This window comes from Acomys minous, assembly GCF_964271855.1.
Source record: "Acomys minous genome assembly, chromosome: 10".
Classification (NCBI taxonomy): Eukaryota; Metazoa; Chordata; class Mammalia; order Rodentia; family Muridae; genus Acomys; species Acomys minous.
In genome coordinates this window covers 46,244,639-46,268,527 of record NC_140491.1, presented here as the reverse complement: position 1 = coordinate 46,268,527, position 23,889 = coordinate 46,244,639, and the positions used below count along the sequence as shown (strand labels likewise).

Below are 23,889 nucleotides of genomic sequence, written 5' to 3'. Positions count from 1 at the left end.
CTTTATACTCTTTTCCACGAGTCATGTGTCCCACCGTCATCACTCTCTGAGTCTGTCTTCGTTGTACGTGTTTAGAAGTTGCTACCACTCACATGCCCATTCACGTGTGAACACCATAGGCTGGATCCTCGTACAGGGAGGGCATGGTACCTGTTTTCATCCCTCCCAACACCCAGCTGTAGCCCTGGTTGGGTGTTGGGTGTTGGGTGTTGGGTGTTGGGTGTTGGGTGTTGGGTGAGTCTCTTACCAAATGCATCCGTTATCCCTGAATGCTCCACCCCCTGTCACCTAAAGGGGTGGTCTTGAGTGAGGAAGGGATGAGAGGGCTTTGTGAACTGCTGGCTCTGAAAACAAGCATGTGTCAGAACCCTGGACACTTGCTAAAATAGAGTGACAGGCACATCCCTGGAAGTCAGATGTCCGTGTTTGGCCTTGCTCTCCAGCTCCTGGTAGTTTCATACTGCCTAGACCTCTATACATTACAGATGTGAGCGAACAGGGGGGCCTGACCCAGGAAGAGGACGATGAATTCTTATGTTTGTATACTTTCCTTGTGCCTGGGCAACTTAATCTGCCCTCTCAAACTAATTTCAGCATACGCACACCCCTCAAATGCAATGGGGAGGGGGTGTGACTTTGCTGTCAATGCTGAGATTAGAGTTGAGGTCTTTTGACAAGGTCCCTGGACACTGGCCCTGGGCCCGTTCCTCTCACTGTGGTAGAAGCCTGGGCTGTTCAGCTGCTTAGGGAGTGTAGGTGTGAGCTCTCACCCCTCCCCCACTTCCATGCGGCCTGCACAGCGGTGTCTTTCATCTGCCCAGGAGATAGGGCAGGGGGCCAGGCCTTTGCATGGCTTTACATCATCCTCATGTTGATCATGGACTATGGGCAGAGAACATCTTTTTTTTTTTTTAAATTATTATTTGTTTTGTTTTTCCTCAGGTTCAAAACAACCTCTTCTGAGGTTTCCCCTGGATTGCAGCACTTTTTTTTTTCACCTTTGAAAGCTTCGCTTTGCCCTTGACTCTTGTATCATTTTCCAGAGCCCAGATTGCCTAACTCTGTAGCTGCCTGTGGGTAAGCAGTGGCCTGCAGGAAGGCAGGACTGGGAACAGTGTGTGATGGAAGGGCCTGGGGGGGGGGGCTTTCATCATCCTCAGGTCCCACAGAGGCCTGCAGGCAGCCCAGGGTGCTAGCCGCCCACATAGATTTAGCAGCCGCTTGGCCAAGCACCCCTTCATCTCCTTACAGCTTTCTCCGCTTCTGCGATGCGCCAGGGTGAGGGAATCCGAGGTGGAAATGCAGACTTCTGCTCCCATCTGACCCCCCTCTTCTGGTGCTAATGAAACTGTCAGGGATGGATTCTTCATATGTGATATTCAACACTGTTGTGGAAGTTGTCAAAACAAAAAGGCAGAGGTGTGAAGAGTCACAGAGCGAGACGCTGAGTGCGGCAGGCCGTTCACACAGCTCCCTCTGGAGTGCAGACTGGGATTGCCACTTTTTAAAAAAAAATTTATTCCTATTACATCTCAATTGTTACCCCATCCCTTGTATCCTCCTATTCCTCCCTCCCTCCCGCTTCCCCCCTACTCCCCCCCTATGTCTGTGACTGAGGGGGACCTCCTCCCCCTATATATGCTCTTAGGGTATCAAGTCTCTTCTTGGTAACTTGCTATCCTTCCTCTGAGTGCCACCAGGCCTCCCCATCCAGGGGACCTGGTCAGAAATGGGGCACCAGAGCTCGTGTGAGAGTCTCTTTCTCCACTCAACGGTGGAGAATGTCCCGTCCATCGGCTAGTCTGGGTAGGGGTTCGAAGTTTACCGCCTATATTCTCCTTGGCTGGTGCCATAGTTAGAGGAGGACCCCAGGACCCAGATCCGCCTGTCATAAAGTTCCTCTTGTAGGTTTCCCGGACCTGTCGACTTTTCTTAATACCCTTTCTTCTGTAGCACGCTGAGTTAACAACGGAGCAGGAGGGAGTGCCTGTGTTGGCAGGAAATACAGAGGCTTTGATTTGGGTAAAGTAGGAGCTGCACCCTTCGTGTTCCCACTGGAGGCGTCCCCTCTTGGCACCAGCTGTGCGTAATGAGCATCTACAAGACACTGAGCAGGTCGGGTGGCGCGCATGCCTGTAATCACAGTACTTGGGAGGCGGAGGCAGGAGGATGAGGAGCTTGAGGCCAGCACTGGCTATATAGTGAGTTCAAAGGCAGCCTGGACAATGAATGACCTTGGTCCAATAAAACAAAATAATGAAAACATCATCGTCATCATCATCATCATCATCAACAACAACAACAACAATAACGAGAGCAACAACAAAAATCAAACCCAAAGCAACACAAAAACATTCTTTTCTTCTTCTTCTTCTCCTAGTCCTAGTTGCTCCCAGACTGGCATTCAAGAACCATAGCTTTTGGAATGGAACAGTTGCTTATAGGAATCTTAGCTCATGTGCCTTCCTGGTAATTACTCCAACTTCAAGTATTTCAGCCCTTCTTGAGGCTTGCCCCATCAGCGTGCTCAGGCCATGCTGAGAGAATTGCTGAATGACCTCAGGGTACATTGAGCTTGGTGTGTTCTCTTGCCTTCGGCTATCCCTGCTCAGCCACATCACTGCAGCCTCTGTTGCCTGGAGGGTCTCACTTTCCCTCCAAGACCACCTGAGGTTTCACCTTTGCCTAGAGGTGCCCAGACATTCTGGATGCTCTCTTCCTGTCTGCCACAGGCAGCACAGGATGGGCTCTTGAGCTCTCCCTAGACTGCCTGCTGGCCAGGCTGTGAGGCAGTGATTGTGACCATCTGGGGCGACACATTACCCCTCTTTCCCACTGTTCCCCTCGCCCAGAAAACAGCTCCTCTCTCCTCCACTGTAGAGTGAGAAAAGCCATGCAGACGGAAGCTCCAGGAACAGAGAGCACTAGGAAGCTGAGAGGAAGGGTCATCTGCCCCACAGAGGAAGCCACAGGAGTTTTGGAGGATAGCTTCTGGGGGAGACTAAACACTGAGGACAAAGATACAAAGTTATAAAAAACAATGGAAATTCTGGTGTGGAAACACAAAGCCAGAGTGTGGAAATGCAATTGTGTTGTTTGTGGTGACTAAGTGAGAAGGGCAGCTTATTGGAAAAAAACCAAAGGGGCTTTCAGGTTAAGGATTAGAGCTAGGCCAGAGAGGTGGCTGAGTCAAGCTGTGACTCAGGAGAAGGACAAGTCACCCCACCCTACACAGCATGGGCCAATGAACTGGCTGTCTACATGGGCCTGGTGTGGGGGTGGGGGTTGGGGGCTGGCTTCATTTGTGTTGACAAATGTTGGGAATCAAAGAGAAGTTCGGTGGCTCTTTGGTTTTGTGTGGCTGTGAGGTAAGCAATGGAAACATTGAGAAATTGATCTTTGGAAAGGAGGAAAAACCACAATGCGCAGGAACAGGGAGGAACCAGGGAAGGGACACCTGGATTAGTTCTGGGCAAGTGTGCATCAGAGTGAATTACTGGGGCCTGGCACAGAGTTCCAAGCATGTGTCAGCATTCTGCCTTTCCTGCTCTTCACTAAGGAAACATTTCAACGGTGGGCAGCGACTAACTTGAGGAAGGTCAAAGGGAATCTTGAGAGCAGAGCACAACTTCTACTTCCAGCCGTGAAATTATTTAGGGACCTACATGGAAGCCAGTCATTTAAAATGACTTACAAGTCGGGAAGGGGTGGCGCACGCCTTTACTCCCAGCACTTGGGAGGCAGAGGCAGGCAGATCTCGGTGAGTTCGAGGCCAGCCTGGTCTACAACGCTAGTCCAGGACAGCCAGGGCTACACAGAGAAACGCTGTCTTGAAAAACCCCTACAGTTAAATGTTAGGGACTGGGGAGATGGTGTACTGTTCTCATAGAGGACCTGTATTTGGTTCCCAGCGTTTTTGTCAGGTGGCTCACAATCACCTGGAACTCCAAATCCTGACACCCTCTTCCAGGCACCTGTGCTCACACTCACACAACCTCTCCCCCCCCCCCCCAAAATTAAACTCCTCAAAAATTTGAATGTTTGTTTAAAATAAAGATGTTGAAAAATGGAAATCATTTGATCAATTCCTTAACAAGGAACTGAACTGGGGGCATCTTTATCATAAAAAAGAAAAGTGGTATACCTGGGCATGGTAGCACACTAATGTGATCCTGGTCTCCAAGAAGCTGAGACAGGAGGATTGCTATGTGTAAGAGTCCAGGCCAGATTGGTTAGTGAGACCCTGTTCCAAATAAGTTAAATACCTAAGCAAACAAAGCTAATGAGAGACACACTCATGAGATCATGAGCGTCTGGGAGCAGCGCTGTCACCTGACCTTACTCCAGTTGCTGCGGCAGATGTTGGTTCGGCTGCCTTTTTTTTTTTTTTTTTTTTAAACTGTCCAAGTTCGCAAAGTTCAGTCACTTTTATGAGGCCAGAAAGCTGAGGAATGGGTTTCAGGGTAATTCCATATTCTCTTTTTTCAGGCCTAGAAAATCGAACCCAGGGCCTTGTGCGTGTCAGGCAAGCCGTCTGTACGTTACCTAAATCTGTAGCCCCGTGTAATTATTCTTTATATAACATAAGCACACGGTGTGGATCTGGAAGGCTAAGAAAGGGCACAGGGAAAGCCAGTCTGCCCTCAGGCTCCTAAGTCATACCTTCCCCTGGTAGCCTACCCGTTACTGTTGCTTTGCATTCTCCTCAAGACGCTTAATACGTTTAGAATCACAGCGGCTCTCGGGCAGCACATCCTTATACCCTCCCAGTGTGTCTTAGCGTGGGGGGTTTTTACTTGATTGAAGAATGCCTTGTTGTAAAGGTTTTTCTATTAGGAAATACAGAGCGGCCCCACATGGCTCACTAGGAGGTGAGCTTTTCAGTGACTGGCCCAGGACCTCCTTATCCAGTGTCTGACTGTGGAATTTAGGTCGTGTGGGGGGACAGCTTTAGAGTGAGCTCGTGTGCCGCATGCATGCACGCACACACGCATGCTCACACGCACGCACACACGCCCGCACGCCCGCACGCCCGCACGCCCGCACGCCCGCCTGTTTCATCATCTATAGCCACGGCCTTACATCGGCCCCTGGGCTTCACAACCCATTTCTGTTCACACCCAGCTCCTTCAGTGATGGCCACAGGCTGTTCAGTGACAGCAACAGAAGCAGAACTGGTACAATCTCCCTGTCCGGCTCTGGTAACAGGAGGGGTGATTTTTGTAGTCGGATGCACATGGCCAGCCTGCATCTGTGCCTATTGCTTTGTACCCCTCTGGGGACTCTCCCTCAGCCCTTTACCTGACACCCCTCACCCCTATTGCTTAACTCCCAGACATGAGTCCTTTCTCCTGGCAAAGGGCTCTGCTGCTCACTGTGGCCCGCTGGCCCATCTCTCTAAGCCTTGGTATTGTATGCCTTATCTGTTAGGGCTTTTTCTGTACCTTGAATTGAAAAAACCAGTCAGCCACTGGTTGACATTTCCCCTAAAACCTGCTCCGCAGTGGGCACCTCTACTGGTTTCTTTGAACGTGAGAACAACGGTTAGTAGGTGATGCACACTGCGCATGTGGTTATAGGGCTTGAGCCAAGGCACCCAGAGAGCCGTTTCCCCATGGCTCAAATACAGGGAGCAGTAACAGGTAACAGGAATGTGAGGTTTTATCCAGGTTGTTCCAGGGCGGTCTCTAGGACCTTGGCCTGAGATTTCCTGCAACCTTTGACTTCAGTTGTCCTCCCCTGGAGCCAGGGGCTCAAGTTGAGATGTCCAAAGACATTGAGGGGCTGGACAGGCAATGAGCCCAGTTGGTACAGTACAGTTTGCAGGGTTCCATCCCACTCCAAACCAATGCCACAGAGTGCAGCACAGGAGGGTGCAAGCCGTTGCTAGACATCGGTTGCTCTGAGCAAGTGCCTGGGGTCAGGAGGTAGAGATGTGAAGGTGGGTGGGAGACGAAATCACAGCAAACACTCAGGGGCAAGGAGGGTGGTCCCTGATCAGTGTCCTCTGGGAGGTTCCGGGGGTGGGGGGTGGGGTGGGTGGGGTGGGGTGGGGTGGGGAGATTCCAGGGTGAGTGCTATTTCTGATTGTCCTAAAAGGTTTCTGAAGTTTTTCTTGTGATATAACAGAGTGAAAAGTGGTGCAGTGAAAACCGCTGGACTTGATCACCGATAAACAAGTTTGGACGCTTGTCCGCTGTCAGAGACGATAGCTTGGGTCTGACTCTATAGCCACAAAGAACACGTCCCTGGTGTCCTGGGCTCCTCTCTCTCCTCTTTGGAGATGCCATTGTTTTTTTGGAATTGCAGCCATGATAGAGGCCTCAGGTGAACTGTGGATTGCTTTCCTTGTTGGCTAGGGGCTTCTTTGGGGAGGAGGGAGAAACAACTGTGGGTATCGACACACAGAACCCCCACTTCTGCCCCTCCCTTTGGGGCCTGAAGGATTATTGGCCTAACCTGTCCTTCCCTCACCTTAGTCCCCTAGGCTTTCCTTGAGTCCAGTTGAAGAGCCTTGGCCACCTAGGTCTTTGATGTCCTTTGAACAAAAACAAGCACCCTCCCCCACCTGGCGACCAGCTTGCTGTTAGAAGTGAACTTTAGCTCCTGTCTCAATCCATCACAACAGGACAAACATAGTAGGAAACCTGATCCTTTTACCCCCCCCCCCCCTTCCACCCACGGTTTGTGCCGAGTTCACAAGCAAAACAAACTTATTTTGAACACAGGGATCCTAGCACGCTGCCTTAACAATCATTAACCTGTGCCTCTGAGCCAGCCCTACATAAGGGCCTGGATACAATCAGCCAGCATCGTCCACTGCCTGCTACCACACATCCAGCGAGCATCCTCGAACACCGGAGACAGCCGTCTGCCCAGAGAGCTGTGATCACCGTGCCACTGCTGCCTGCCCAGAGAGTCTCATCCACTGCTTACTGCACCTGGTAGCGATGCCTGACTTCGTAACTGTTGCTTCTTGGCCGGTCCTGATCCTCCTAGCATCCCAGGTTGGCCTGGCCACTGGAGCCCCCCAGCCGTGGCACTGTGCGCCCTGCACTGCCGAGAGGCTGGGTCTCTGTCCACCCGTGCCTGCTTCATGCCCTGAGATTTCCCGGCCTGCAGGCTGTGGCTGCTGCCCAACTTGTGCCTTGCCACTGGGTGCCGCCTGTGGCGTGGCCACTGCACGCTGCGCCCGGGGACTCAGCTGCCGTGCGCTGCCAGGGGAGCCTCGTCCCCTGCACGCCCTCACCCGTGGCCAGGGAGCCTGTGTACAAGAACCTGCTACCCCCGCCGCGAGTACTTTGTCCGGCTCCGAGCGAGAAGGTACTGCAGCCCCTCTCTGTCTTCTAAATCTCTTGGCTGGGACACACATACTGCCTAGGCCAGCAGAGGCCAATCCAGAGCCTATAGCAGGCGAGACAAAGGCCCTCCAGGCCCACTAAGAGCTTTCAGCTGGGATAGGCAAATAATTCACACAACGAGGCCCGTCATTGCGTGGTCTTGGAAGAAATATCCGAAAAGAGGGGGACTCGGGCGCGTAGTGCTCAGTGAAGTGTTGGGAAGAAAGTTCCCAGACTAGCGGTACTGACTGCTTGGTCGCTCAGTGGGAGAAGAGAGAGCGATAGAGCTGCCGGGTGGGGTGGGGTGCTGGCCCAAGCACCTCATGCCTCCTCCTGTGGGTCCTGCCCTTGGCAGTTCCAATGGTTGGAGGGTCCGGGAAGGTTTAGGATGGGAGTCCCCCCCGCTGTTACCCCCTCCTTCTCCCCCCCCCCATGGAGGGTTGCAATGTCCTTTGTAGCATATATCCTGCTACCCAGTATGTGTTTCCCAGATGTTTACAGAACATAATGTGAAAATTTAGGCCCAAACCTTCATTTCCCTTCATGGCTATAGACAAACAGTGTTTGATGTGTATATTGCCTGCTAGGAGTCTGACAATCAGGCTCTTTCCTGAATTTAAGCACTGGTTTGTTTGCAGTAGGAAGCTTGGGACATGCCTCTTCCTCTGCTCCAGCCCCAATCTCCCTATCAGGGCTGCATGCACGTCCTGTGTGGGCATTGGGGGGGAGGGGGGGACTCTAGTGTTTCCATATTCTGATGGGACGCTGCACTGCAAGCACGTGACCCCCCCCTCCCCTGAGTAAATGAAATCAGAGCGATCCCGAAGGGCCTCTGAAATAGACTTAGCCTGAGTCAGGTGGGGCTTCTCCCTTGGTTCTTCCCATGAGCCTTAGCTGTCTCCGTAAGGTGTCTCGTGATTCCTCCTCCGTGAGGGAATGCACAGAGGTGACTTAGTGTGTGGGAAAGCAGGGCTCCCAGGAGAGAGAAGGACAGTGGTCTGGATAAGGAAGGCTGCATTCTAGACTTTGCTTCTAACTAAACCACTTATTCTGGGGTCTTACAAGATGGTTTTTGTGGAACGCTGAGGGGCCATCATTAATGAGCTCAGGCGTTGACCCTAGTCTTTGCCCTTTTCAGGGTCGGTTGCACTCCTGCCCTACCCTCCATCATGCATAAGCTGTCTCTGCCACAGGGGCTCCCTTGCCTCAACCGGAAATAGACTATTTTCCCCAGAAAATAATCAGTACTGCTATTTGGTCATAATTGTTCCCAAAAATCCATTGGTGAAAAAACTGATCTCGTCTGACCATTCTAATTTGGTTTTAAGGTGGGAGGGAAGGGACTGGGCACAGGGGTGATGCTTCCAGCGGCTCACGGGTCTCTGGTGCTGGCTTTTCAGAGGCGAAAGCTGCTGCAGATCCTAAGGATGAGCTTTCCGAGAGCCCAGAGATGACAGAGGAACGGCTCCTGGATAGCTTCCACTTGATGGCCCCCTCCAGGGAGGACCGGCCCATCCTGTGGAACGCCATCAGCACCTACAACAGCATACGGGCCCGAGAGACCACCGACCTCAAGAAATGGAAGGTGAGACCCCTCACGTGGACCTTCAGGGTTATCTCTAGGTGACGGTGTTAGTGCGGACAGTTCCTAAAAGGCACTGCCCTACGGCATGCTGAAGCTGAGCGCAGGGCGTAACTACCTCCACTTCTGCTGTATTTTTGCCTTTTTAAAAATATAACAAAATACACAGAGAGTAAAATAGGCCATTTTGAGTCTAGGGTTTTTTTTGTCACTAAGTACATTCAGCAATTACCATCATTGTGCATCTCCGTGATGTTTCCAAACCCCCAACTCTTAATCCAGCAAGAACTTCTCTATCTAATGGCTGGCTTTAATTTGACCACTTGGGGGTGACAGAGAACCACCATTAGAAATCGCTTACTCAGGTGACAAGTTGCACCTCACTGGAGGGAAAGAATGAACATTTTTAGGGACGCTTTAGAATTTCACCTGGAAATCATGGTAAGTGTGAGAAATCTCATTCTGTTTGCGAGCCAGCTGGACGAGTGTCCTGCTCCACAGTCGGTGGATTGTGTGACGTAGTATGCCAATTGCCAGGGCAGTTGCTAGAAAAATCTAGGTGTTTCTGATGCTAGGTCCTGCATACGGAGCCCGAGCTGCTTGTCACTTGTACCAGCATTCAGGTGCCCAGATTATTCAGAACATAGCAGTGCTCGGGAAGTATTTTATGCCACTGGCCTGGCTCTTGCCACAATGTTGTTAAGCAGCTCTTCAGAAAATGTCCCCTAGTGAGGATGAGGGTGGCATAACCATCTTTTACCCACACAGCTCAAATCTGAGGCCAACTTGTCCCCCGCACAGCTTGGGGAAACAAGGCCCAGAGATAGTGTTATTATTTGACCCACAGCCCTAGAATACCATGACTCAGTGGCGGCGGCTGCTCCTGCTCCTGCTCTGTTTTAATCATCGTTTGAAATGAGAATCCTCTCTCTTGTATTCATGCTGATATAAAATTATCCTTTTAGGAGCCCTGCCAACGGGAACTCTATAAAGTGCTGGAGACATTAGCTGCAGCGCAACAGAAAGCAGGGGATGAAATCTACAAATTTTATCTGCCAAACTGCAACAAGAATGGATTTTATCACAGCAAACAGGTAGGTGGCTTTGCTACTGCTCTGCTGCATCTCTGTAAAGCGTCATGGCTTTAAAGTCAAATGATCTGTGGGCCCAAATACACATCAGGGATGGCCTTCTTAAGTGGGATCCACCCCTGCAGCAGTTGGGAGACGTTAGTCCTGAGAAAGAGGTAGTGCTATGGGTGGGGAGCACTCGAGTCAGTGGGGAGGACTCCCCAGTAGTGTGATGAGTGAGGAGCTCTCCAGCCAGTGGGGAGGAGTCAACATTAGTGTGATGGTTGAGGAGCACTTCAGTCAAAAGGGAGGATTGAGTATTAGTGTGATGAATGAGGAACACTTTGGTCAGTAGGGAGGACTGAGCATTAGTGTGATGAGTGAGGAGCACTCTAGCCAGTGGGGAGCAGTGAGCATTAGTATGATGAATAAGGAGCACTCGGCCAGTCAGTAGGGAAGACCTGGCTTCAGCACCTTCACTCAGATCAACAGAGATGGGTGATCTATATGCTGTCGCTCAGGTTTCAGTTCCTTGCCTCTAGAGGAAAAGAACGCAGTCAACTGAGGAGGCAGATGCCTCGCTATCCCTTCCCACAATGAAAAGAAAACTCTGCAGTAAAATACAGGAGCGCTTTGTGCTATGCATGGTAATAAATGGGACTGAACAAGTCAAAGCTGAATTCTGAGGAACCTTTAGGACTCAGGGATTTCACTGAGAAAAGCCAAGCCACATGATAGAGGTTGTTAAACAAAGAGAGCCATTGCTGGGATCCTTTGCCAGCAGGGCCGCCAAGCAGATACTTGTCAAAACACTGTACCATTGAGTAGATGTATCAGGTCAATTATGACATGAGCCACAACAGCCAGTGTCTCCATTTGTCATGGCAACCAGAAGGGCATTGGCACCGTTGAAGTCTTAGCCAGAGGGTGGCTGTGCAGTGCTGGGCCTCACTGAAGGACAGGGTGGCCAGAGCGCCCACCTGCTGCTCCTCTTGACCTTGGTCCTGTCTTTACAGTGCGAGACATCCCTGGATGGAGAAGCTGGGCTCTGCTGGTGTGTCTATCCATGGAATGGGAAGAAGATCCCTGGGTCTCTGGAGACCAGAGGGGACCCCAACTGCCACCAATATTTCAATGTGCACAACTGAAAAAGAGTTCTTCTCTTTCTTCATGTTCTTCCACACGAAATATTTAAGTATATAGTCTATTTATACTCTGGAGCACACCATTTTATATATGTGTATATGTGTATATCCAGTAGCTCCTTTTTATACTCCACATACTGCTTGATATTTTGAAAGCCGGTTTATATTTATTCACTGTAAGTTTATTGTTTTTCTACACAGTTCTCGTGCTATGTTAATTTATATATCCTACGTGCTTCTCATCACCAGACATGTAAATACCGTGTCAGCCCTTCAGGGGTCCATGCCTCTGCTTTGAAAGGGCGGAGTGATGCTGCCGAGAGCACGCACAGGTCCATCTGAGGCAGGACGTTTAGAGGAGGGACGTTAGCCTGCACTTAGGGTGGTTTCCTTGTTGTGTCCCACAGATCTGTGTCTGGTGCACACGCGCCAGGAAAGTGATGGTGTTGATTACGTAATGAAAGCTAAGTGTGGAGAGTTGCATGGATACATTGTTAAATACACATCGGGAATAAATATTCTGCCTGGAAACACCGGTGTCTCTGTGGCATCCCTGCATCATCTTTGTTCCCGCAATCCACTGGCCGTTCCTTCCCCCTCACCTCAACCCTACTCTGTGCATTAGGGATAGAGAGTGACAGGTGGTGCTTTCTCATTGCTCTGGTACTCTGTAACCTTGTGGCCCCATTTCCAAGCAGTGCCAGGCCTCTGTCTGGGCCAGACTAGAGGTCCCCTCCCCCTTAGCCCATCTCCGTGTCTCCCCAGGGCTCTCAGCCCCTCCCCTCCTTAACACTCTTCAACTTATTGATAGGCCCAGGCTTCCTCTACCGGAAATACACATCAGAGAAGTAGTCATTGGGTATACTTTTGCTTTTGAGACAGGGTCTTACTCTGTAGCCCAGGGTGGTCTAAAGTCATAGTAATCCCTCTGCCTCCACCTCCCAGGTACCCAGAGCCATCATGTCCAGCTCCTGGATAGCTTTTGTTCTCTAGGCTTCTCACCCTTTCAGAGTCTACTTTTGCCCCAGCGGAGGCTTGCAGCACGTGCTCCTCTCCCTCTAGTTCCCAGGCCAGAGCTCTGGCCACAGCTGTCTTCTCCACTCCCCGCATGGCCTGTCTCTGGAAACTGACCCAGATGGCTTTTAAAATGCTGTCTCGCCTGATGCTTGCCCCGCCCCCTTGCTGGTTATCCCTCATGCCTCTTGCTCCCCATCTTTCTCAGATCATCCCACTCAGGCTGCCTCTAGCCCTGCCTACTGATGCCTGGCAGGGAAGCTGAGGCCTCTCCTCCTTTCAGGCCACTTCCCTAGATACTGTGATTACTTCTGTTGTGTGCACAGACCATCCTGGCCCGTGGTCTCCCTGCAGCCAGGCCCCTCCCCGAGCCTCTAAGTGCTTATCTAGACCCCAGTGTTCGGCAGCTGTCTTCTCTTGTTGAACTCAGCAGTCAGATTCCTCGATAGTGTAGCACCCATTCATCTAGGACAAAGGAATCTGAGCCCTAAAAACCCTCAAAGGCAGGGGTTCCTGGTGCCTTAAATCAAGCACAATTTGTGGTAGGACTTAGACTGAGGTCCTCAGGATCAAGTTATGGAGAAGTTGTGCCCCCTCACAGATATATTCAGAATCAGGTTTGATTAAATCTCTGGGCACCTCAGGGCCCGGTCAGTGGGTTCCTAAAAACATGCCCTCAGAAGTCTACTCTGTGGCAACTTGGCACCTGTGCTTATCACCTTCAACCATTCTTAGTCCCCAAATACAATCAATAATAAGGTCGTCATTCACAGCACGATATGACAATCTTGTGTTCAACCAAATACGGGCTATCCCTTTCCCTGGGGGAGGAAGCAAAGCTCGGAATGCTGTCCTCTCTTGCCTGGATGCCACACAGCTTAAACACTATAAAGTTAACAGCACTCAGATACGATCATGCAAAGCCACTGTTTCTCTTTCAGTGATTCCTCTGCCTCACACATTCTGCCTGTAGTGCTGAGCTTACAGGACTGTATGAGCACACCTGATTTTCAGCCGCATCCTGGGTTCAGAGCTCAGTCCTCACTCCCACATGAGCAAGCCCTTCACCCACTGAGCCGGCTCCTTAGTGCCCCCGCTGTGTCCTCCATAAGTGTTCCGGATCAGCTCTGATACAGCTGTAGCTCTGTAACTTGTGGTTCCTGCTGGACAGTTGTTGGGTTTAAACTTGCCCAAACCGGATGTAGAGGATTCTGCTTCAACATATCTATCCCGAATAGACTGAGTTTTCTAAAATGGAACCAGTCAGGGCAAGGCACGGCCCTACAGCTATTCTTCTTCACAATGAGGGGTGTATAGGAGGAGGACACAGCCTGACCTCCTGTCCCGTTGATCTTGATGTCTTGGGCTTTGTAACTATGAAAACATCTTACAAGATCCCAGTGTTCCAGACCTGAGCTTCCCCACCCTTGCTGTGTAGCAGCAGGCCAGTTTCCTCATGGGAGTTGTATAGCTCTCTTGCCCACCAGGGACTCTCTGCTGTGTTTGTTGACTCAGACATGAGGACTTCAAAATGGTCATGTGGCAGCTCTCACTTCTGGTTTAGTGAACTCGCCGCTGGGTCCGCTGGTAGCATCACTAGGACCAGTATTTCTAGGTCCAACAGAGCAGAGCAAGATGGGAAAAGGAGACAAGCGTGCTGTTTGTCAGCAAAATGCATGGTGCTAAACGTCCACCTTGTGGTCATTTCCCCTCCAAGCAAAGTACCTCTTCTAGGAGTTGAAATTGGTTGTAGGGCCATCTGTAAAGGCCTGAGGCTTCTTGTTCTCCGTCAGAGGTGACAGGTGCATGCTGGGAGAAGGAAGGCAGTGGCGGGTACCAGCACTCCTGAATCTTCTCAAGTCACTAACGCTTAATAACTTTTGACCCAAACCAAGGTTTCTCTCTTGGCATTATGACACCAAACAAACAGACAAACAAACAAACAAAAACAAACCACTGATTGCCAATTGAGCCTTGAAGGATTAATTATTTTTTTCTAGAGAATAAGGAGTTGGTAGGAGAAACAGCTCATAGATCAATGAACAGAGGAAGATCAGTAGCCTTTTGAGTGTGGGGGGTGGGAGGGGGCGGGACAGAGGGGTGGGTCTTAGCTAATGAGGAGGAGGGCTATTCATGCTTTCCAGGAAGAAGGTGGGCAGCAGGTCTGTAGGGTGTCCTTTATAGCACATACAGGTTTTGCCCATATAGGTTTTGCCCGATCCTTTCCGCCAGCACCAAGTCTCCCTGAGTCTGAGGGACTGGCCAGGTGGATTTATCTCTGAAGGGAAGTGCTGGATAGCAAAAATGAGTGGTGTGCAGGTTTTGCAAGGGACTTTGCCTGGCAACTGTTTCCAGGGACGCGCTACACTGTCTGCAGCCCTGTGATATCTGTTCCTAGGGACGTGTTACCTTGTTTTCAATCCTGTAATATACTAAGGAGAGGCATTTCTCATACATAGCCTCTGCTTGGCCTGTCTGCAAAAGCCTTACTCTGTAGCTCAGGGATCAGGGTGCAGATAAAGCCAGTTGGGAAGTGTATCTTTTCCAATTCTGCAGCCCGGGACTGGCACATACCCAACCAACAGATGTGAATCTGAGCTGAACCTCAGTCGATCATCTGTCTCACTTTCATAGGCTGAGCTCATACTGTACACCCTCATATCTCTGAACCCATAGAACCAACTTGCTGTGATTCTGCAAACACTTCAGATGTCTGTTGTATGACTTTAAACATGGCTCTACACAGACAATTTGACGTCACGGTCCTTGGAATTATTTTGGCAAGTGACCACTGTTCTCATGCCATAGGGACTGGAGGTTTCAGAAGCTCTCCCAGCAGGCTCTGGGTTCTTCTCTTTCTGGACTCAGTCCATATTCCTTTCTCCAAGCTCCCAGAGGTAGAAAGGCTGGTGGCACCATTTGCACCATCTGCATGGGGACCCTGCTCTGAACACCCCAGGGCACAAACTGGAAAGGCAAGGACCCGTGTCACGGAGAAACGACCTACTGACCTGCTTTACCTGTCTAGACTGTAATGGCTGCCAACACAGCTACTGCACATTTCTGTGATCATGGCCCGATGCCACATGGATGCCAATGAAGGCGACAGCAACTGTCCCACTGAGATGCTTTTATAAGAGAGAGAATCAGCTGTGATGTCTATTCATGTTCACGACATTCTTCCTACGATGTCTAGAATATTCTGCCCTCTCAGAGTAATCATCTTTAGCGACTCAGGACCCAGCAGACAACAGGACAATTTTTGTTTTAAATGATAAAAACTTTATTTACTATTTATAAATACATTGCAAGACAAACTTTTTCAAAAATACATTTCCCCCCCCCCAAAAAAAAACTTAATTAAAAAAATAAAGAAAAGCTGACAGGCAGGCAGAGTGTCTTGAGATCCCTTTGTGCTCTCAAGGAAAGCTCTGTACAGCGCATGTCCACCCCTGGGGGGGGGGGAGGGGGGGATGCAGCCATCTCCTCAGATCCTCTGTTGCCAGACCTCCTTGGCCTAGGCCTTGGGAAGAGCAGCCCAGCCTCCGGACGACACAGGCTCGTGGTTACATCACCTAACATCTCTAACATCTTATCTAGGATTATCTAGTACAGATTCTATTATAGTTGGGCTACGCCGTATACAATGTTAACAATTAAGAACATATTTTTGTCTGCATATATGTGTGAATCATAAAGAAAGTTTGAGAAGGACCTCCAAGATCAACAGGCAGGCAATGCTCTGTGTTTTTGTGCCAGGCTCTCCAACAAGCCATTTCTCTTTGATAGGAAGATGAAAACAAATCTTTTGATTTTTTTTTTTGAAAAGCTCCTCTCCAAGCCCTGCCTCACAATAAACTTTATTTTTATTTTTTATTTTTTGAGAAGTTGGAGCAGAAATCACTGCTTTCTGAAGTTATCTGAATAAGTAACTGTACCATTACTTGTGACATCTCTGAACTTGGAGGCGGACACTCACTGCTCGCTCCTCCCCCCACCTGGGCCCTTCTGCTGGGCCAAGTCACCAGGAAGCTGCCTGACAAAGGAAGGTCCTTGTCTTTGTCTTTATGGGCTCCCAGAGTGCCCTAGAACATTCTTGGTCATTTTTTTTTTTTAAATAAGAGAGGCTTCACCTATTCTATCCCACAGTTCCCAAGTAGATCAGGTCACTCGCAGATAACAGGCCAGGCCCTTGATTCAGAGATGGCACATAAGGGCCATGAAGCTCAGGAATGTGTGTCCAGACGTCCGTGAGACTCGGTTGGGGGCACCCCATTCTCCACAGTGCCTTTGGGCCCCCCCCACCCCATTCTCCACAGTGCCTGCACTTATTTTACAGGGTATAAGAAGAGCATGTTTCTATATCAGCAACAGAGACTCTGAAGTCAGGAAGGCAGAGGGCCGGCAGCATCGAGGCCCGTACTAGGCGGGAGCGTTAGGGGAGAGAAGGCATCCGTGGCCTGGAGTACGTGAATGGGTTCATAGAAGCAACAGGAAAACTCAAACTGCTTTTTTGTTGACTACTGGGCAGTAGAAGATGATCAAGTTTACTGTTTAAACGGCCAGAGGCATTTAAAAAAATCTGTCTAAAACTTTGGTGGGTTTTTTGTTTTTTTGTTTGTTTGGTTTTTTTTGGTTTTTGTTTTGTTTGTTTTCAGTCAGTTCACCACAAAAAATAAAAAATAAAATAAAACAAAAGGAATAGAAGTCAAGGCTGTAGCCAGCTGCTGATCATGTTGTTGGCAGTCTTTTGTGCAAAATAAGGCGTAGTGGAGCTCCACGTTAACTAAAAGAAAGAAATCACAGTAAGATATACATTGAAACAATTACCTCCAAAATCCAAGGGGCTCCACATTACTCTCAGCTCCTAAGCACTCAGTGTGACCCTGCACAAATGGGGCTGAGCCTCAAAGAACACGTGAGATATTTTCATCATTAAAAAGAGCCAGCCCCCCAAATTAGAAGTATTTTTCTAATCTATAAGAAAAATATTCTAACTAAAAATAAAATTTTTTTCTGCCTATTAAAATTGTTTTAGGAAAATAAAGCATATTTATTCTTCCCTGTAATTCCTTCATTTATTGTAAGAATAAAGGAATGCCAAATATGATAATATTCTCCAAAACGGTGGCTTAGACTATCAATGTTACATTAGATTAAAATCACGCTACAAACTAAAGGAATATTCTTAATTTTTAAATTTTTACAACAAAACAAAACCTAGGAACGTCTCTAACTCAGAAACCAGAGTCGTGACCAGGCTCTCCTGGATGGAACTGTGCCTCCCTCTCCCTCCAAGGCAAAGGACAGACAGGACTGGGGCAGATACAGCTTTATTTAAAAGTGCTCACAGTGCTTGTGTGCATATGAAAGAGTGAATAGTGTAAGTCACTTAAAATAGAGCCGAGTGTCTTTAAACTGACTCTGGTCTCTGAGTGTGGTTGGGTTGGGGACCTTCTCCCTCAACAGTGTGTCCTTTGCCTTCCTCTCTTTGGGCCTGGCTGCAGCTCCAGGGCCAGTGAGGCCAGGTTGAGGAGCCGGCACAGTTGCTCCTAGGAATTCCCCTGACCCTCAGCGACTTTCAGAAGGAACTGACCCCAGGGGCCCGGACCCTCCGCTTACGTGGCGTGGTGGCATCTACTGGCTCTGTGCGTTGAGGCAGTGCACGTCGTCTTTGCCCTTGGTGTCGTAGCCTGGCAAGGGCTGTCCGTACTTGTCCACACACCAGCAAAAGCCTCGCTTTCTGCCTTTGGAGGGGCGGCACTGTGGGAGGGAGAGACAAGGCCGGCGGCATGAATGCCACATGTGTCACGCAGTTCATGTCAACCCCACACAAGCTGGAGTCTCTTGAGAAGCTGAAAGCTCAGTTGAGAAAATGTTCCCACGAGGCTGACCAGGGGACAAGCCTGTGATGCGTTTTCTCAATTGATGTGGGAGAGCCTCACTCACTGTGGACAGCACTTACGCTACCCTTTGGCAGGTGACCTTGGGTGCTCTAAGAAAGTGGGGTGAGCAACCCACGGGGAGCAAACTGGTAAGGAGCACCCCTCTACAGCTGTGGCTCCTGCCTCGAGTTCCTGCCCCAGCTTTCTTGAGTGATATGAAAGTGTAAATGAAATTAACCCTTTCTCCACAAGCTGCGTTTAGTCATAGTGCCTTTCACAGCAGTAGAAACCCTAACAGACACTGTGGGGAAGCCGGTAACCAGGGCCCCAAGGGGTTACCCAGTATTGTTCAACTGGAACAGGGCTTGTGGTACAATTACGATGGCCATAGCTCCTGAAGAGCCACCCATGTGTCTGTGCACGTCTGTGTGCGATGGAACCTCCCTGGGGAAGGTGGAGAGGCTGCTGAGCTTCCTTTGCCTTGTGGCTGTCAAGATGGATCGCTCCGACCCCACGTGCATCCCTCCTCCTCTAGAGTCTCTCAGGTGGGAGAATGCTGAGATAATCAATGCACAAGAGGCTCAGGCTCGCTGATGAAGACTGCTCTGTAAACCCCGCAACACGGACAGGCTGTGGTGCGTCTAAATTTAGATTCATGCTGTGGACTGCCCAACAGACATACACGCATGCATGTCTCAGAAGAAGGGATACAGTTATCTGAGTGCGACGCTGGGCGGGGTTCCTGGAGGTAACTGCAGTTGATTACCCACCCACCCAGCCTATGGTGATAGGAGGAAGAGACCATCCCCCCAAGGGGACCCTACTCACTTGCTTCTTCTTATAGAACCCCTTCTTGTCACAGTTTGGGATGTGGACCCCTCTGGGACTCAGCACGTTGAGGAACTTCAGATGGTTCAGTGTGTCCTCCATTTCTCTGCGGCAGGGACCCTGAGGAGACAGTCAATTGTTTTCACAATCACGTTGGCCACAGGAGCATCCCGAGAGGCACACGTGATGCGCCATTCTGCCTGGCTTAGTGAGAAGGTCCCCAGCGGGTTCTCACCATCACTGCTTGCCTCTTTTGCTCTCTCCAGAGTAAACACAGGATCTGGAAATTGGCCCAAGAATAGGCCAGTAGGCTTTGGAAAGCCCAGCGATAAAAACAAAGCCATTTGGTGGGAAGTCCAATTCTCCACCTGCAGGGGTGGGGTGGGGGGCACATACTTTACTAGGGTCTTTCAGCTTGGACCTCCCAAGAGTCTCTGAGCAGGAGGTGGGGCTTGGAATGGAGAAACTGCCCCACCTATCAGCCAGGACTCCCCAGGACTTAGCTGCATAAAGACTGTCTTGGGGCGTTCCCCTTCTCCCCTCACACCCAACAAGAGGAAAAGTCCTCACGTATTCTGTCTCCCGCTTAGACTCAGAGGAGAAGTTCTGGGTGTCTGTGCTCTGTGACTCGTAGTCAACTTTGTAGCGCTGGCTGTCCTTAGCATGGCCTTTTTTGATTACATCCATCTTTGCGTGGAGCGGGTGGAACTTGGAATCGGTCACTCTGTGTGTGCTGGACACGGCCTGGCTTTCCACACTCCCAGCACTGTGGTCCTCCTCAGACTCACTGATGTTTCCTGGAAAAGTACATGAGGATAAGGAAGTGACTATTATTGACAATGGAATAATTTTTTTTCAGACTTAGGTCACACCTAAAAGGCAATGCCCTCCAAAATTCTTAATAAGTTAGGAAAAAGATAACTGGTTAGAAGCATTCTAAAACACTACCTGTTGCACCCGAATGCTTCACTTTAGAAAGCCATCTGATTGAAAGTTACTTTGCCATAGAGAAAGCAGCAGCTTCAGCTGCCACCAGCAGGGGGCAGCCGTGCACCATGGAATACTGCCGTGGAGGTGACCAGAAAACTCACACCGGACTCCAAATGTGGTTCTCTCAGCCCTGGGCACAGTTGTTGGGAGGTGGGACAATGGGGCGGGGGAGGGGGTGGGGTGGGGCGGGGGCGGGGGCGGGGCGGGATATAAATCGTTCTTTACTCATTGGCAGCAGCACACAAGTCACTGTAATTCTGACCTTCACTCGGGTTTGCTGGTTTTAAGTAGCTCACTCCGGGGACCCAGAACAGAATTATGTGGGCGTGTTAGAGAGGTTTATTTCTGCTGTACTGGTACAGCTTTCAACTTCAAGGTCCCCATAGACTCAGTGTTTTAGGTGGGAGGGGCAACTTCTTGGGGGAACCCTTCCCATCCCCCTCAGCAGTGCCGCCCACAGCTTAGACTTGAAGACGCGAAGGGAGGGGAAAGGGAGGTGAGAAGAAAGCTCCTCTAGGCAGGAGCTTCTTTCATAATCCAGGGTGCTAAGGGAGAGGTTCCTAACTGACGCGGATGCCGGATAGGAAGCCAGACTTCGACACTCCATTTGTAGTAAGACCCCACCCCCACCCCCCATGGGGACCCAAAGCCAGATGCTGACCCCTCAACTCCTGAGCTCTGAAATTTCAGCCTTCACTCCCGAGAAAGGGACTTGAATGGCTCTCCTAGACAAAGTTCCAGTGGGCATCTGGTTCTGAGTTTATTCTGTCTGGGTGCAAAATGCAGGGCTCCAGCTGGCCTCTCTCTTTTTTATTTTGCCTTTCAGGAGATGCCAGGCCGGTACATTCTGCCCAATAGGATAGACTTGGTTTCTGGCTCTGGGCCAAGAAAAGCAAATGTTTCACTCCCAGTAAAGTGCCAGAGGGCGGCAGACTCCCGTTTCTTAGAGGAACTGACCTGCAAGAAGATCCGAGGGGGGGCGGGGGGGGGGGAGGGCGTCATGCCCAGGAGCCTTGGTTGTTACCTGAGGTCCAGCTGCAAACCCCTCAATGAATTCTGTGCCTTCTCAAGCACAAAGTCTGGGGGTCTAGGCCAGCACCTGGCAGAGCAGGTCCATAATTAAATTCCATGACTTGGTTTCAATTTGTTTTAATCTCAGTGTTTTTTTTTTTTTTTTGTAAGTACAGGGACAAAGGAAATGCTAATATGTAAATAATGCTAATATGTAAATGAACTAATTTCTTAAACTTTCTTGTTTCCTTTTTTTAATCCTTAGGAGGCCGATTAGGGAAGAACATGGTTCAACTTAAACAGGGAATTGTGAATTGTATCATAGGACTATAATTTGTTTCCATTCAATGGATATAATAAGTCACTGAACTCGTAATTAAAGCTCAGATCTACTTTTTACTACAGCGCTCTATGGTGGTTACTAGTAGTGGGCACTAAAGCCTAACTCAAAATAGCAATGTTGGTATTTCTTAAGATCGTTTCTTTCTGGTATATCATAGAACGCACTAGAAATTAAAGGCACACAGGCAAACGGCGTAGTTTTCCTTTAATTAAACCAGCACCTGCCCGCACCCGGGAGTGTAGCTCTGCAGCCACAGAAATCATAAAGGGACTGTTTGCCCAGCGAGCCCTGGTCCGGGGGTCTTGCTCCCCACCATCTGTCAGCCTGATGGGAAACCGGAGAATTCCAGCCGTCAGCTGTGTGTGCAGGGCGAGAGCTGGACTCACATAGCTAAGCGAGACTGGCTAAGAATGCTGGGCATTTAGATCAACAGCTGCCAAGTCCATTTAAATCCTTTTTTTTCTTTTTCTAATTTCCTAAAGTAATAACCTGATGTCCTCAGAGTGGCCACCTGAGTTTCCTCTTTGGGGCTGCCTCAACAGCACCTTGCTCCTAAATCGGATTAGGATTAGAAAAGTTAACATTCCTGGGGTCGCCTTTCTAAGCCTCTGCTTCAGCAGAGAAACCGCCTGGATCTGCATTCTGGGCAGCTCTAGCACCTGGGACGCGGTCTCAGCGCCCCGAAGGCGTCGCAGGGCATTGGGGGTGGGGGGTGGGTTGGGAGTGCCTACAGGGGGAAAACGGGGCTCAAACACCATTGCAGTTCCCGGTGACGTGGAGCAATTTTTTACTTTTTGAATTTTAGGTTTCACAATCTTAAAGGCACCAGTACTTTAATTCCATCTCGATAGTTTTTTGATAAACCGGGACACAATGCTTCATTGCCAATCAGCCGGTACAAATGATAGTAGTTTTCAAGACAGGTACTGTTTCTAAGAGCTTGCCTGCCTACAAACCTTCCTGGTCTCAATCCGACCCGGGACTCCCAGGCTCAAATTTCCCAGGGACGGACACACTCCTTTCCAATTTGTGGGAAATGGAAACGCAGGTCCACAGCTGCGCTATACAGCCCCACACCCAGGTACCCCGCTCAGTGAGGAGACTCTCCAGAGACCGAGATCCATCCCCTGGGAGTTTTTCTCGTAATTCACTCGTCCTGCTACTGAAATCTATCCATTTATCAAGGAAAGCATTTTGCAATTCACAAGAAAGAACCAAGGTAGTCGAGCGAAGGCTGTCGGGGGCCCCTCCGCCTCCCAGGGCCCGTTTTCCTGCTAACACCTTTTGGATGAGCCACACCGAGCCTCAGAAGCCACACTCTCCGCCACCGCGCCGGGTACCAGGGAGTGCGCGCGGCGCACGTGGCAGGGACAGCTTACCTGGGGCGTGTTGGGAGGGCAGGTAGGCACTCAAGCTGCTGGCGGCGCTGGCGTTGGCGCAGAACCCGCGACCATTCAGCAGCGCCTTCAGCGGGTATTGCTCTGCAGGCCGCGGCTGGCAGCGGAGACCGGTGCCACAACGCTCCGTGTAGACTCCGCACGCGTCGCCTTCGCGCAGCGCGCAAGTCAAGCAGCAGCCGCAACCGGGCTCTCGCACCAGCTCGGTGCACGCCGGCGCGGTGGGCGGAGGCGCGCACTGGGCCAGCGCACGCGCGTCGCACGGTTCGCAGCGCACCACGGGGCCCGCGCCCACCGCGCCCGCGCCGGCCCGCGCCACCGGCGGTCCGCGGAGCAGAGTGAGTGCGGTGAGCGCAGCCGCCCAGAGCGCGGGGCGCGCGGGATGCATGGCGCCCAGAGGAGGTCCTGCGGCTCGGCGGCGCGGAGGGGTGCGGAGTGAAGAACACGCGGGACGAGGCTGCGGGATGTAGGCAGCGAGCTGCAGGTTCTCAGTGCCCAGTCGTCGCGCTACCTCGCATCTGGGCAGCATGGGCGCGCAGGCCGATATATAGAAGCCAGAGTGGCGGAGGACACGCCCCGGAACGGCGAGGGTGGGGGGTGGGCCGGCGCAGGCTGGGCTCCGGGGCCCGCGCCTCCGGGGAAGCGGGACCGAGGACGGGGGCGCGCTGCGCGCGTCTTCACTGGACACCTGCTCCCTGTGCGCACGTCCCGTACCCGGGTCACCCCTTCGTCTCTGAGAACCGCGGGGGCTCCCTGCCTCCCGGTTGTCTCTTGGGTCCTAACTATTTCAGAGCCTCCGATCCACCACACCCCTCCCCCCGATACAATGACTCCCCGCCAACTTGGCGCTCCAGACCCTTCAGCCCCTCCCCCTGGATGCCGGGTTTAGGTGGCCTTCCCGAGCTGGTTTATGTCTGGGAAGCTGGCGCGGGCCCACTCAACTCTTGCGAACTTTGCAAAGTTTCTGCAATTGAATTCCTCATATAGGGCACGTTGCAGTGGGCATTTCCCAGTGAGAAGTCGCAGATCACAGTGGGGTCTGGAGAACCTTGGCGCTCGAGGTTTAAATTTGCACCGTTGGCCAATCGCACGTGACAGTCATGGGTTCTAAGGATTTGCTTTTCAAAGCGGTGCTCACTCAAATACTCTTACTTCACCACATTTCCCCCGTTAGCAGAATGGGCAGTGAGGGCGATTAAAAAATATATTATTTTATTTTTAAAAGAAGATGTGAAATCCCACCAGTTCTTGTTTGGGGTTCTTTTTAGTTAGCGGATACATCTG

The 23,889-nt window shown here is 50.7% G+C and overlaps 2 protein-coding genes across 3 annotated transcripts; one reads left to right on the top strand and one right to left on the bottom strand.

Moving 5' to 3' along the window:
* The first annotated feature begins 6,795 nt into the window (after positions 1 to 6,795).
* Positions 6,796 to 11,668, top strand: IGFBP1 (insulin like growth factor binding protein 1). The gene is made up of 4 exons (XM_084800201.1): positions 6,796 to 7,323; positions 8,741 to 8,925; positions 9,888 to 10,016; positions 11,009 to 11,668. Exons 1-4 carry the CDS (start codon positions 6,951 to 6,953, stop codon positions 11,138 to 11,140), a joined length of 819 nt encoding a protein of 272 aa, XP_084656327.1. The 5' UTR covers positions 6,796 to 6,950; the 3' UTR covers positions 11,141 to 11,668.
* A 3,742-nt stretch (positions 11,669 to 15,410) lies between these two features.
* On the bottom strand, positions 15,411 to 23,144 carry IGFBP3 (insulin like growth factor binding protein 3). 2 transcript variants are annotated; one of them, XM_084799543.1, is made up of 6 exons: positions 22,588 to 23,144; positions 19,435 to 19,661; positions 19,113 to 19,232; positions 18,865 to 18,984; positions 17,774 to 17,914; positions 15,411 to 16,937 (listed from the first exon to the last, which is right to left on the bottom strand). In XM_084799543.1, the coding sequence occupies exons 1-5, from the start codon at positions 23,132 to 23,134 to the stop codon at positions 17,789 to 17,791; spliced, it is 1,140 nt and encodes a 379-aa protein (XP_084655669.1). In that variant the 5' UTR covers positions 23,135 to 23,144; the 3' UTR covers positions 15,411 to 16,937; positions 17,774 to 17,788. The 2 variants fall into 2 exon arrangements, with proteins under 2 accessions (XP_084655669.1, XP_084655670.1); XM_084799544.1 differs by lacking the exon at positions 19,113 to 19,232 and having other exon boundaries at positions 22,588 to 23,143.
* Between the last annotated feature and the right edge of the window lie 745 nt (positions 23,145 to 23,889).

Excerpts from the sequence above, each read along its gene's own strand:
- IGFBP3 (XM_084799543.1), bottom strand. The coding sequence starts at position 23,134 with ATGCTGCCCAGATGCGAGGTAGCGCGACGACTGGGCACTGAGAACCTG. Across the intron at positions 18,985-19,112 it reads CTCTGGAGAGAGCAAAAGAG|GGTCCCTGCCGCAGAGAAAT; the intron begins GCAAGCAGTGAT and ends CTGTCTCCTCAG. Across the intron at positions 17,915-18,864 it reads GGTTCTATAAGAAGAAGCAA|TGCCGCCCCTCCAAAGGCAG; the intron begins GTGAGTAGGGTC and ends TCCCTCCCACAG.
- IGFBP1 (XM_084800201.1), top strand. The coding sequence starts at position 6,951 with ATGCCTGACTTCGTAACTGTTGCTTCTTGGCCGGTCCTGATCCTCCTA. Across the intron at positions 7,324-8,740 it reads GTCCGGCTCCGAGCGAGAAG|AGGCGAAAGCTGCTGCAGAT; the intron begins GTACTGCAGCCC and ends CTGGCTTTTCAG. Across the intron at positions 8,926-9,887 it reads CCGACCTCAAGAAATGGAAG|GAGCCCTGCCAACGGGAACT; the intron begins GTGAGACCCCTC and ends TTATCCTTTTAG.